This window comes from Eleutherodactylus coqui, chromosome 7 (assembly GCF_035609145.1).
Source record: "Eleutherodactylus coqui strain aEleCoq1 chromosome 7, aEleCoq1.hap1, whole genome shotgun sequence".
Lineage (NCBI taxonomy): Eukaryota > Metazoa > Chordata > Amphibia > Anura > Eleutherodactylidae > Eleutherodactylus > Eleutherodactylus coqui.
Window position 1 is genome coordinate 120999349 of NC_089843.1, and position 14029 is coordinate 121013377.

The 14029-nt window shown below is 41.1% G+C and overlaps 1 protein-coding gene across 1 annotated transcript in view; it reads right to left on the bottom strand.

Annotated features, from left to right (window-relative positions):
- GUCY1B1 (guanylate cyclase 1 soluble subunit beta 1) overlaps nt 1-14029 on the bottom strand; it is a 71835-nt gene that overhangs the window by 51156 nt on the left and 6650 nt on the right. The window contains exon 2 of the mRNA XM_066573602.1: nt 11890-11963. Coding sequence (XP_066429699.1) covers nt 11890-11963 — 74 coding nt within the window. The remainder of the gene's footprint in view (nt 1-11889; nt 11964-14029) is intronic.

Genomic DNA, 14029 nt, shown 5'->3' on the forward strand with positions numbered 1-14029 from the left:
AAAGCCGAGAACCCAACCTGTTGCTGATAGATTGCAGGAGCTTTAATCCTATTCCGTATGTATACTATCAGCATCCTTAATGGGTTAAAGGGAACCTGTCCCCAGCTATGAGCAGCATAAACGAAATATAGTTTTTATACTTCCCTGACTCCCTGTTCCTGCACTGTCACCAATGGAACGTGACAGTTCACTCATCTTTGCCGGGTCTGCATGTGCATTCCTCTAGAGAACAATGGAAGCGCATGCACACAGCCTGCAGACAAGAGTACAATGCATTGTCCGCGCACTGACTTTCAAGGGTAACAGCACGGGAATGAGGAACCACATAAGCATAAAACTGCATCTCTGGACTCCTTTGGACCTGCCCTATCAGCACCATGACTTAGTTAATGGTGCTCATAAGTGGTTACGGTTCCCTTTAAAAAAAAAAGTTACGACAAACAATAAGGGCCTGTTCATATCAGTGTTCCATTTTCCTGTTCCATTCAGAAAGCAGAAAAACGGCACCCCGGCTTACGACAGAACTGAACAGCCCTCAATGGACCCCCATTGACTGTAATGGGGTGTATTTGATTTCTGGCCAGCAGTCTGGTACTTTTCCAAAATTTCCAGAACAAATTAGTGCATCTTCTTGCAGAAATCATCATAGGAGATCGCATATAGTAGTTATGTATGACTGCTGTCCTGCATAACTATAAAAAGTAAGGTTATGTTCCCAAATGTGGCTTTCGGTATCAATGCTGTGCTGGATCTATCACACAACAGTCACCAGCGTCGCCCAATGGACACCTCTGTCTTATAATAGTGTCCACTGGGTTCTCTTTGGGTGCTTTCACACAAGATGGAATATTCCGCTACAACGCTGCAAAATATGCCGTCCCAGAATTCCACATGAAAATCTGCACGTCAGCAGTGCAGATTTTGACGCTGAATATTCTACAAGAAGGCGAATTCCGCAATGTTGTTGCAGAATATTCCGCCCTCTGTGAAAACACCCTAAAGGGATGTGATTTTGCTGAAAAAAATAGCATGCAAAAAACCTATATACCAAACAATGCTTCTAAGGTAAGCACAGAGTGGAAGACCACTTTTGTCCAAGAGAAACAATTATTACACCTTAATACTAAGACAAACTAGTATAACGAACCACGTCCAAGGAACATGGCAAACATCCGTGTTTATTGAATTCTATGTGTCAAGGACACGTGCAGAAGAATAAATGCCGACTATAATAAAAAGATTGAGTAATGTTCAACTTTTTGACATACAACACTCTGGTATTGTTTTCCAATAGTAATACAGGCTGTGTAAGGGAAGTGTTTCATTGTGTTTAACCAAGGATTAGCAGTGCCCACACAAAGGCATTCATAGACTGGAAGCATTTTCATCCCTTTGTTTTCCTAGGCAAAGTCACTATGCTGTCATTTTAATATTTCCCATTGTCCTTTGTATTTCTCGCCTAATTATTAAAAAGATAATCTCTAATAAAACGCATGATTAAAACAATCTATTGTCAACATCAGCGTGCCGAGAAGAGGAGTGCTAGCAACATGAATGTGCGACCATGCTGTGGGAATATGTTTAAGAGACACATCATGTCTTAACAACTGGTTGCAAGATGCACTTCACAACTGGTTGCAAAAGCACTCTGGGTATCTGTTATAGGGTCCACTACATAACTTCTAGAGGTTTTTTGTAATCCCTTGTCCTACCTTTTTCTCATGTTAAATCCTCTGGCATAAAAAGACTAAAGTATCACAGAGACAAAGGCTGTTTGTAACGGCCGAAACGTTGCGTGTATTGTACTGAGGATGGAATAAAGAAAAGAACCTGTTTTATTGCACCTAAGTGTGTCTGCTGCCATTCGTATAGGATCTCATGCTGTGACAAGTAAAGTATCACAGAGGTGATGTCTTTATTGGATAACCAGAAAAAATATATTTGCAAGCTTTTTGTGGTCAGAGGCCTCATCATCCGGCTAATAACAAATGAACAACTGAGAGAAATAAACAACCTTTAAACTATGTTACACCAAGATATTTGTACATGGGTTGATATATTGGTTTATCTTAATGGTGTGATTGTTCTCATTAAGAGAAACCACGTAATCTTGTAGATATGTTACCATTTAATGGCTAACAAAAATACATGATGTTATAGCAAGCTTTCCAATCTCTCAGGGTCCTTCCTCAAGCTAAATGAAATAGATCTACAGATGTATTTAATAAATACACACGATTAATATTAATAAATAAATACATCTCTAGATTTGTTCCATTAAGCCTGAGGAAGGACCCTGAAAAGGGTTGAAAGCTTGCTGTAACATCATGTAATTTTGTTAGCCATTAAAAGGTATCATATCTACAAGATTACTTTGTTTCTCTTACTGAGAATAATCACATTTTGCTCTACTGGCTAACACGATACTAAACCCTCTTTTATTTGTTTTTCTTAATGGTGTATCACCCTATGCATAAGGTCTTGATATAACATCATGTAAAGGTTGTGTATTTCCTCAGTATTTCATTTGTTAATCTGCCTGATGAAGAAACCTCTGTGCTCCAAAAGTTTGCAAATATAATATTTCTAGTTAGCCAATAAAGGTAAGACTTCTGCAATCAATTAGGTTTTTTTTATACAAGAGTATTTTACAGGCTGCTTAGCAGTCCAGTGGGCGGCACTATTGATGGCACCAGTCCCTGTATGATGGTGCATACAGAGACTGGTGCCAATCACTAATATTACCCTATACTAATATTATGTTTCCAGTCAATGAAACCCCCAAACCTTCCTTAGAGACCGTCATGAACCATAATTTACCTTGCCCTTTCATACCATCTTTTGAAGGATGATATATGTTTTCCAGCACATACTGTATATTCATACTTAGTAATAAATGTTCATAACCTATCCTGATCTGTTGGTCCCAATAAACTTCAGGGAAGTTAATAACATAACATTCACTGGATAGCTTATCTGGAACATTTATAAACATTGTTGAAAACAGGATGAAAGAAATTACTAAATTTGTTAGCATAAGAGCGAATGTGGCAGGAAAATAAATACCAACACGCATCCTGAGTGTTGGCTTATGTCTGCATGTTACACAGCCCGATTATTACTTATTTCTTATCATCTTACTTAAGCTGCAAGTATTTATAATGGGATTATTTAAAGCTGATGTTATTAAGGAAGCACTTTAGCTTTCATACTAAACATGTAGAGAAATCAATGACTTTAATGTAGTGGCCCCTCAGGTGGAAGAGGGGCCACAGGCAGGTTTACTGATGGGGGCCTACAGCATCAGCGGGTAATGTAGGTATGTTCCATATCAGCTGAAATGAGCTCTATCATATGGCTGATACATGGTCGACAGTGGTTCCCGGCGAGGCACTGAGGGAGGAAGAGTCTACTTAAAGGTGCTTTTAGATGTAACAATTATTGTTCCAAAAATCGGTCAAACTAGCGAAAGTGAGCCCACGAATGAACAAATGATAAGCATTCACTTTTCATTCGTCGTTCATGTTATGCAGGCATAAAAAATCATTGTTGCTCGTTAAAGACTGAATGATTTTCGTTTGATTGAGCCAACAATGTATCTGCCTGTCTAAACAGACTGCACCAATGAACGAGCTAACAATGATGTCACTCACTCATTCAAATGATACTCGGCTCATCTAAGAGGATCATTACTGGTACTATTAAGCCCCATTTACAAGCAACGATTATAGCTCAAAATTCGTCCAAATGACAGCTGTTGATCGATAGCCGTTGCGTGTAAATGTGTGCCCATCATGCACTTATTGTGCACTCTTCGTTCATCGCTGACTTCAGGTCAGCATGAAATCCATTATCCCGGATGGCAGGGACTGCATGCTGAGTTCTCCGCGGGCAGCGCTATTAGCATTGTATGAACAAGGGGCGTGTATTTAGAGAACAGACCGTCCACTGTTCTCTAAATACATGCAGATGAAGCTAGTAAGCTACTAATAGCTTAATTAGCCCATTATTAGCTAATGCAAAATGATTGCTCAAAAACGAACTAATTTTGAGCGGTCATTTTGCGTGTAAAAGGGGCTTTAGCACTTATTACAACAGAGTTTGTTACAGGCTTGGATAAGCTGTGCTATTTCCGGTTTCAGCACAAGCAAAAGGCTTATTAAGCAATTCACTTCAGGGGAGGATTGCTGCAGACACAGGGATGTTCTTCTAAATCCAAGCCCCTCTGTTCTCGAATGCAAAAAGAATGGGTCTCATCTGAGGTCACTAGAGGTGGGAGCCACCATGCCACTTCTCTGCAGTCACAACCAGGTACCAATTCATAATGCTTTACGAATAAACAGTGGGACTGATATAATACCCCTACAGCCATGCTCTGCTTCCTGCAGCCACTCGCGTTGCTTCATAAGACATACAGTGCCTCATTCCCAGCAGCTGTATGCCTCCCTGCGTGAGCACCTACAACAATCATAGATCTTCTATTTTCTGTTTATAGCAGTAATCAAATTTCCAATATTTTCTTCTCCTTGTATGGAAATATCAATGCATATGAATTTACATAGGGTCCCATTCATACTAGCATTTTCTGTATTTTATTCTGTCCTGCTGTTTTTAAACAAAACCCATAGAATGGTTTCCATTAACGTCACCGCTGATTTCAAAAGCTATTCTAAATAGTATAAAAATGAAAACCTGACATTCCCATTAACTATTGAAGTCAGTGAAGCAATGGATCCCTATGGAGGGTATTTGTTATCTTTCATTGGGATACATTATGCCTTTTTTATTTAAAAAAAAATTAAAAGTGGATTAAAGGGGTTGTCCGCTCTATTCTACTTTTTACAGTCTTTATTTATTTAGTTCTAGAATATAAAGTCATACAATTTTATAATATACATGTATTTAAAATTCTGCTCCTATCCCTTTCTTATACCAGTGCATTGGCCCCTATCTACATAGTAAAGTGGTAAAGTCCATGGACTGGGCAGCAATAGAAAATGGACAACCCCTTTAATTATAAATGGAATTGTGATGCTAATGTAACTCTAAAAATGACCTAGACATAACATGTGCTCTTACATAACCAGACAGTACTAGACAGCACTTAGCATGATTACATTGTCAGTAGGCAATCAGTTTAAATTTACTCCAGTTCACTGCTTCTGACCTGGTCTTCACTGCCCAAAGTCCTTGTCGGTATACACAGGAGATGATGAGTGAGGTTAAAGTGTGGAGAATGAAGCAAGAATTTAGTCAAGTCATTCCTCTAGAAAGTGTTGCATCTCTTTTATCGTTTACCAGACACACCTCTGTACATCTTATAGTGGCAGCACCTGGTACTGCAACTTAATCTGATTCACTTGCACTGAGCTGTAATTTCAGGCACAGTCACTAGCAAAAGTGTCTAGTAAAGAATGAAAGAGACAGTTCAATTAGCTAATAGCTATGGGGAAAGGGGGGAGGAATTGGACTACCATTGATCTGATATTGATTACCTACCTTGAGATAATCCTTCAAATTTGTAGCTCTGAAAAGTCCCTTTCTGACTGAGAAAAACATTTTGGGCATTACTCATGCCCTTTGGTAATCTACTACAGTAACTGGTGATCTATTCCATTTTTTGAACACTGAAAGGAGAGGGAAAGGGACGTGTATAGCGCCAACTTATTCCGCATCCGGCAACCTGACCTGTGCGGGGATTGAACTCACAACCTTCAGGGGTTTGGAATTATAGGAAAAACATAATTAGCATCTTGGGAAAACATAATGTGCCAATGCTGTAGGAGGTCATGTAACTTGTATGTAAAAAAGGGTAATGGCCGCTTTACACAGTGTGATTATCATTTCAGAATTGTTCAAATTCCTATGCTCCCGCGGGAATTTGTACGATGATCGTCCCATGTAAGTGCATGCAGCAACTGAAGGATCGAACAGGAATTGCTCAGTTTCTGCATGTAGAAAACTGAACGTTGAGCTGTATAAACAGCAGTCATTCACTTAAGCCCCATTTAGACGGGACGAATGTTGGGCAAACGATGTACGACACTCGTCCCCGCACATACATGCTCTCATGAAGCTGCATGGGAGCTTGTATTGGTGGCTCACAGCGGGGCGGCAGGAGCAGATTTCACGCCTCGCTCTCCACCGCCCCTCTCCATTTAGTTAACATAGTGGCTGTTCAATACTGAACAGCTGCTATTTACACTGCACTGTCATAGTTAAACTCATCACTCATCGTTTATGCTGCATAAACATCTAAATGGGGCTTTACAGTGAATAGAGACAGGCGGGTGGGGAACACTCCCCGACTGCTCCGCATACATTCCGGCAGCACTATGAGTGATGCCAGTGATACTCCTGTTACACAGGAGCGAGCATCACTGGGACGAGCTACCAGTGCATTGTTTGCCCGATAGCTCATCCTGTGTAAAAGGACCATTGGGAGATAAAGCTTTCCTATTAAGGATACAACAAGGGAAGTATACATTACAATAACAAATCAACGGACAAGATAAGTTTTCCAATTTAGCAGAAGGAGAACAAACTTTTGTACGTACATTGAATGCCATATGAGGTTTAGATAAAATGTCTCATGCTAGGTGAGAATTTCAAGTGATGTATGGTTACATTCTTTGTGCAGACAAGTCTTTATTGCACATACTCTTATCTCATAAACCATAGTGTATTAGACCAGACCCACTGCAGTAAATTAAAACAAAGCGACTATACATTTTCTGCAGTGATGTCATCTGGAAGGATTTCACATATCAATAACTGGAATATTGACCAGGGTCTCCATGGCCAACAATACAGTATAAGTCCCTCACCACCTAAAGCTTACCCAACATTTTCACAAACATTCCAATATACGTGCAAACAGCATTTGCAATCTTTGAATGATTTTTTTACTCTAAAGTTGTTGCACCAAGTTATAAAGTTATCCACAGTATAGGGAATAACTTTAAGACTGGTGGGTATTCGACTACCAGGACCACCACCGATCCCAAGAACCGCAGTCCAGTCGGTGCCCAGGTCACTAAAGTGGAGGGCATGCCGGTTCAATCACTATAAATGACATTGCCAGAGATTATCAAGTTCAAGTACTTCGGCAATCTCTGGCACGGCCATTGAAGTAAATGGAATGCCTGTATTACCTCTGTGCAACTCACTCAGGGACTGACCAAGGCCCCATTCTCGGGATCAACGGGCGTCCCAGCAGTTGGACAGCCACTGGGAATAACTTTAGAACTTGGCACAACCGCTTTAAGCTGTAACACTTAGAGGGAGTCTGACAGTGCTATATTTAATGGCAATAAGAGTAATGTGATCATACTTCTGTTGATGGTCATGCAACTTACATTACTCAGAAATCCAGGGTTCAAGCCTTCTCACACAGTGCTCACAAGTGCCCAGTGGCAGTCCTTTCACATATGGTGCCCCAGGATCTGTTCATTCAACGCTCTATAGCCCCTACTCTCTGGTCTTGAGTGACAACTGTAGCATCCAATCAGGAGACCACTGGAGTGGTCACTCAGGGCACTAGTGAGCACGGCATGAATGGGATTAAAACTTGGATTACTTGATCATGCAGCCTGCATGACCATCAACAATGTTATCATCACATAGCTTTCCTCATCATCAATATAGCGCTATAAGAAGTTTAGAGGCGTCAAAACTGCTGACTCACTCCCTTTAATGCTAAACAATCGGCTACAATTGCGCAGGGTGATTGGTCTTGCCTTCTTTTGGTTCAAACAGTTCTAAGAAAGGCTGAACGTGATGGACATGTGTAATTTTTTTAAAACCTAGTTAATAATGGAACCATGTAAATTCATTCCGATCATATAAAAAGTCAGTGCAATCCAATATCTATATCGATTCTATTTACAGTAGTAACATATTATAAATTACCTTAAAGGGGTTCTGACATGAATAATGTTTTTATGCTTTAGCAGCCATTGTTCCCTGGTCTGCCTAATGGACCCAGGGAACCCATGGTTTAATGGCTGCTAAAGCATAAAAAGATAACACTTACCTTGTCTTCTGTTGTTGTTGACATCGGGGGGTCAGCTCCCGGCAGGCAGTCTTCTTCCTTCAGCAGCAGCGCCGCTCCGGGATCGCGCGCATGCGCAGTGGAGAGGTGCCCTCTGAAAGGAGTCAGGACGGGATGCGTCTCCACTGCGCATGCGCAGCACTCCGGAGTTCAGCCGGACGGACGGGCCGCCCACAGCAAGCACTGCTTGTGACGTGCTTGCTGTGAGCGGTCCGTCCGTTGACCTCGGAAGTGCCTGACGGACGGACCAGAGCAGGAAGCGGTCTTTTTGACCGCTCCTGCTCTGCTTTAAAGGCACAGAAGAAGATGCCGGCTGGAGGGGACATGCCTGGCGATCGGGCCAGGCCAGGCAAGGTGAGTACAAATTTTTTTTTTTCATGTCAGAACCCCTTTAATATTCTCTGACTATAAGGCTAAAGGACATTGCTGCTCAAACCCTAAAAAGAAATATCTGTAACATATTAGAACTAGTAATAGTGTGGTAGCATTCAAGCCTGCAGAGGATATTATTATGGATGTGGTCATTGGTAGCAGTGGTCATATTATCCAGAAATCTATGGTTAACTTCTGTATCACACCACGTCCTATCTTTGGGTGTGCCCTCGTATCGCCCATTGTTTTCAATGGGGCCGGCGGCAGAATCGCACCGCATGCTAGGTCCACGAGGTACGATACGATACAAGGTCTTCCCATTAGAACCAATGTGGGAAACTGCAATCCTCCGTAGCGGCTGTCAGCTACTTCCCCAAAGTGATGCAAGGTTAGCCTTAAAGGTGCATTCAAGTGGGTGATGTATCATACTTTCAAACCTGCCATTTTTCATTGTGTGTGATGCATTTTTTAAGAAAAATAACAAAAAACATTGCATCAATCTACATGCAATTTTTTTTTCGCACGTGAAAATAAAAATCGCATGTTGTTCCTATAGTTAAAATAAAAAAGACACATTGCATTTACATGCAAATCGCATAGCATAACATTTGAGAGCAATGCGTCTTTTAAAGATCCAATTGAAAAAAATGGTCAATTTCTGGCAATGTATCACCCAAAAATACAACATGTGGCAAATTAAATATCTCGGACCATTGGTCATTTGAATAAAAAAATAAAGATCAATACGTTCTTTTCACATGAGAGTTCCAACCATATCGCAATTAGAAGGACGTGTGATAATTGCCTATGTAAATGCACTCCAAGCTAGAAAATACAGTGAAATACAAGCGGAGATCCAGCATGCTGAGCAGATGAGATCAAAACTACTATTTTATTACAGACAAGCAATGAGCAAATCCATCACCATTTACAGTCACTTATGCAGTTCTGAACAAGAATTCTTGACCATAACATGAGAGGTTGTGTATCATCCGCCTAACCAAATACATACATAATATGGTTATGAAGGAATTAGAGTATACGGAAAAGGAAAGAAATCAAATAAATACTGCTAAATTAAATCACTTTTATAATTCAAACCTGTTGAGTTTCTGTTATTCAAGACAAATATTCAGCTTAGTAGTGACCTCTTAGAATCACCTCCTCTACGAGGCAAATTAGAAGGGTTATCCCACCAAGAACATCTATGACCTATCCTGTGGATAGGTCATAAATGTATGATCGCTGGGAGTCTGATCATTGGTACCAACAATGACTATAACAACGGTGCACCTAAAGCCCCCCAGATGAATGGACTGGTTGTCACATGCATGACCACCACTCTATTCACGGTCTATGGAGATAGTTGGGTGATGTGCTCAGCTATATCCCTTAGTCCCATAGGAGTGAATGGAGCAGTGCACCACCTCTACATTTATCTGGGGGACTTGGGATGCACTGTTCTCATGATTAGTGGGGTCACATTGGTTGAACCCCCAGAGATCATATACTGCTTTGGTGGGAACCACCCTTTAACTCTTTCAACACCTAAAATGCATAAAGCAGAACATGTTCTGTTTGTGACAATGGAAAAAGTACTTATATACGGCAGGAGCATTATTTATCTGATTGCTGATAACTTTAAGGGGACAAGTAATACAACCCCCATACCGTACTTTACATTTTGTGCTGGCAGTTAAATAGATAACATACGATGTACTGCAGTTCATGAATGACTTAAAGGGTTTGTCCAGTTATCGGAGAACATTCCCCCAATAGCTGCATTCAAACAAAAAGCAGTACTTATCTGTCTTCTGCGGTGGGGATCCAGCGCTGTAGCCCCACTGTCCTCCCGATGTTTGCTGTGGAAGATGTTGTCACATAAAGTCAGGTGACCACTGCAGCCAATCAAAGGCTGCAGTGTCACCAGCTGTTCTCCTGGCATCTGTGCTCATATCCTGGATGCCATGATGCCAGGAGCTCAAAACAGTGACCCTGCCAGACTGCCTATTAGGACATCTTCCACAGCAAACCCTGGGAGGATGGCGGGAATACAATGCTGGATCCCCGTTGTGGAGGATGTGTAAATACTGCCCTTTTTGTCATTTTAACGCACTTGAAGCTACCAGAGGAATGTTGTCTAGTAACTGGAAAACCCCTTTAATTTGGTAGGTAGAACCATTAGCTAAAGATGACAACTCCTTTGCTGCATCATTGGGATTGTGAACTTTGCAGTTATGTCCACTTTTAAAGCACATCATTGTAGATAACCATGTTTTGCTGAAATTTTCACTCAGAATCAAGCTGGGTCATATGGGTTGTTCCATTGTTGGAGAATTCATGGAAATGACTATCTTTCGAAATATATTTGAGTATTGCTGCAAAAGTAGAAGACACTTTAAGAAATATATTTTATCTTATTAAACTCCTCTGTTTTTGCAAACTGCTTATCACATCAGAATGCAGTCTCTACTGTATAAAACTACTATTTTTTTACCAAATCAATGGACCACTGAGGATAGCCTCTCTTACCCAAACATGTACAGAGGAATCTTTAGAACACTTTTGACTGGCCTCTAGGGATAGCCCTCTTAACAGGTTTCGGGTGCTTTGGAGCCCTCCTGTAGGACTATGCTCCCCGAAAAAGTTTATAATTAGTGATGAGCGAGCATACTCGCTTAGGGCAATTGGTCGAGCGAGCATTGCCCCTAGCGAGTACCTGCTAAGGGCAGAACCTGCCCGCTCGAAACAAAAGGTTCAGGTGCCGCCGGCGGGCAGGGAGCTGCGGGGGAGAGCGGGTAGAAATGGAGGGGAGATCTCTCTCTCCCTCTCACCCCCCTGCTTCCCCCTGCTGACTGCCACTACTCCCCGCTCCCCCGCGCCGGCACCCGAACCTTTTGTCTCGAGCGGGCAGGTACTCGCTAAGGGCAATGCTCGCTCATCTCTATTTATAATTTGAAATATCCCACATAATAAACTACATAAAAAGTTGAATAACTTTGTAAATACTTTACTTATTTTGTACAGATCCTGAGTTTCAGCCTTTACTATACCCCAGAGCTGTACTCATAATTCTATTATTAAAAACAGCCAACAAGTTTATCATTAGACATAGTTTTAAATATGCCTACAGAGACGTTTTTCATATATCATTACTGTGCAAGGCCTGATATAAAGATGACATTTAAATGCAAGTCACCATACGTTAGCAGACACTGAACTACTGTAGTAAGGAAAGAAGAGGGATTTCAACCCTGAGGCTTACAGAACTGTGAATGCAGCTCTGGATCATAATATAGTATGTCACTCTTAATCACTACAAGATAAGTAATGTAATGTATTTAACTTTTTATGCTGATGAATTCTATATCCAAAATATATCTTGGTGTTCAGGGGTGAACATAGTCAGTCTATGTGTACATAATATATGAAAAGTACAAATAAAATTCCCGCCAGCAACTTACTTGATATCTTCCCATACTTCTTCTCCATAGTTTCTTATCACCAGCAGCTCCAAGGCATGGTTGACAAATCCATACTAGAAATAAAATGAGACATTTTGAATTATCAAGCATTTAATAACAGAAAGTACACCGGCTCCTGAGAAAATCAGAACAAAGTCCGGATTAAACTGATCTATACTGTAGAAATTCTGGTTTGGAGTTACTTTCACTTGCCAGCAGTTCAATATAGGTGATAGCTTTCATGTCCAGTACCTGTGATAGGGACACTCCCTGTGGCAATACTCATCGGATATTGGAAATGTTCTCTCTTGGTTAGGTTTTGCTCACATCAGTATTTTGGTGGTCCGTTGTTTTGATAGTTGCAGCCCTATTTTTCCTATTCAGAACAATTAAATTTGCAATGGAGCCTCTGAACAGAGTCTCTGATGTGAACGAACTTTATGAAAGCAAGATGATGTCTAATCTACTGTAAAAAGCCACCTGCAAAGATCTAGGGAAATTGACTAGAAGAACATAGTAGTCGGTAGTATTATACCGTACATTGAGATATGGTCCCTGTACCTGGTATTACAGCTCAGCCCCATTGTCACATCCATCCAGCTTTGTCAAAGAAACAGACCAAGAGAATCTGGAAAAGTGGGCACAGGCAGGCTGAATGAGGTGTAGAGTACAGGGGGTTACTGGGATGCTAGACCTGCAAGACAATACAACTGACAGTGGTAGAAACAGAGGTGAAGCATGACTTTTTTCCTTGATATATCCTGACTGGATCTGCCAATTAAATGGAGCACCCATCCCAAAATGGTCCCTAGTAGAGATGCGCGAGCACCCAAATGCTCGGGTCCACGTTATTCAAGTCGAGCTTTTCGTAAAATTCGAGAGCTCTACTCGAGTAATGAACCCCATTGACTACAATGGGAGACTCGAGCATTTTTGTATGTGGGAGGCCGGGTGCCGAGCTTTTTTTTTCTTGGTTCGTTCTCTCTCTCACTCTCTCTCTCCCCTACCAGACAAAAAATTTGCCAATGACGCGTGCTGCATCGCGGCAGGGAGAGGCTAAAACAGGCACGTCACAGCGGGGAGGAGCCAAAAACTGGGGCGGGGTCGAACACGAGTAACGAGCACCTTCAAGTACGGTAATACTCGAACGAGCATCAAGCTCAGCATAGTATGTTCGCTCAACTCTAGTCCCTAGGTATAAAATGAAGAAGAAGGAATTTGCAAGGACAGGAAAGACATCGAGAGATGGTCAGAATTCAATAGCAACAATGGTCACTATAATTGTAGTCCAAAGTCCTAAGTTCATAAAAGGAAGGCACTTATAGAAACACTCAGAAGCACAAAGGAAAAAAAACCTAACCGCTGAACTTAACTGGTATACAAAAATATTATTACCCTCCTCTACAAATATGAGCTGGAATAAATTGGGCAATTGTCTGTTTCGTTGCTAGGAAAAAGAACAAAATCAATCTTCTTGATTCCAGAGAGATATTTGCGATTTTTTAATTTATTAAGGCCTCCCATGGAGCCCTTTGGATATTGCTACCTGTAACCAAAAATGTAATAAGTATACTCTTATCAATAGTCATTTCACTCGGGGACAGGACCACCAAATGTGTATCATGTCATTGGGAGATTGACAACCCCTCAGCATAGGCTATTTGGGTTCGGATTAGATACCACTGGAATAGTATTTTAAAGGAGGTTTCTAACATGAGTATATTGTGGGCACTTTTATTACTTGATTCCCAATCTGAGACTAATCATCCTCAGTAAGAGGACTTCCAATATCTGTTTCCCAGTGGGAAATATATGATAATTGAGTATGATAAGAGGAGTGGACTAGTCTGGTGTAGATTTGAGAAATGAGACCTCCGGCATGAGGGTATTTAAGACTAAAGGTTTTGAAGGGGTTGAAGTTAATGGGGACTTAGTGTTTTTTGACTATGAAGTATTTGAGTTGTAGGTATTCGAGTATTTCTGAAGAGGGTTTAGTAGAGTTTTTCTGAAGGGTGGAAAATGGGAGAATACCTTCTATAGAAAGTAGATTATATATTTTGGTGAGACCTCTGCTTGTCCAGACCTGAAACATTTGAGGGGAGGCATAGCCAGGTGGAATTAACGGATTTTGAAGAAATGG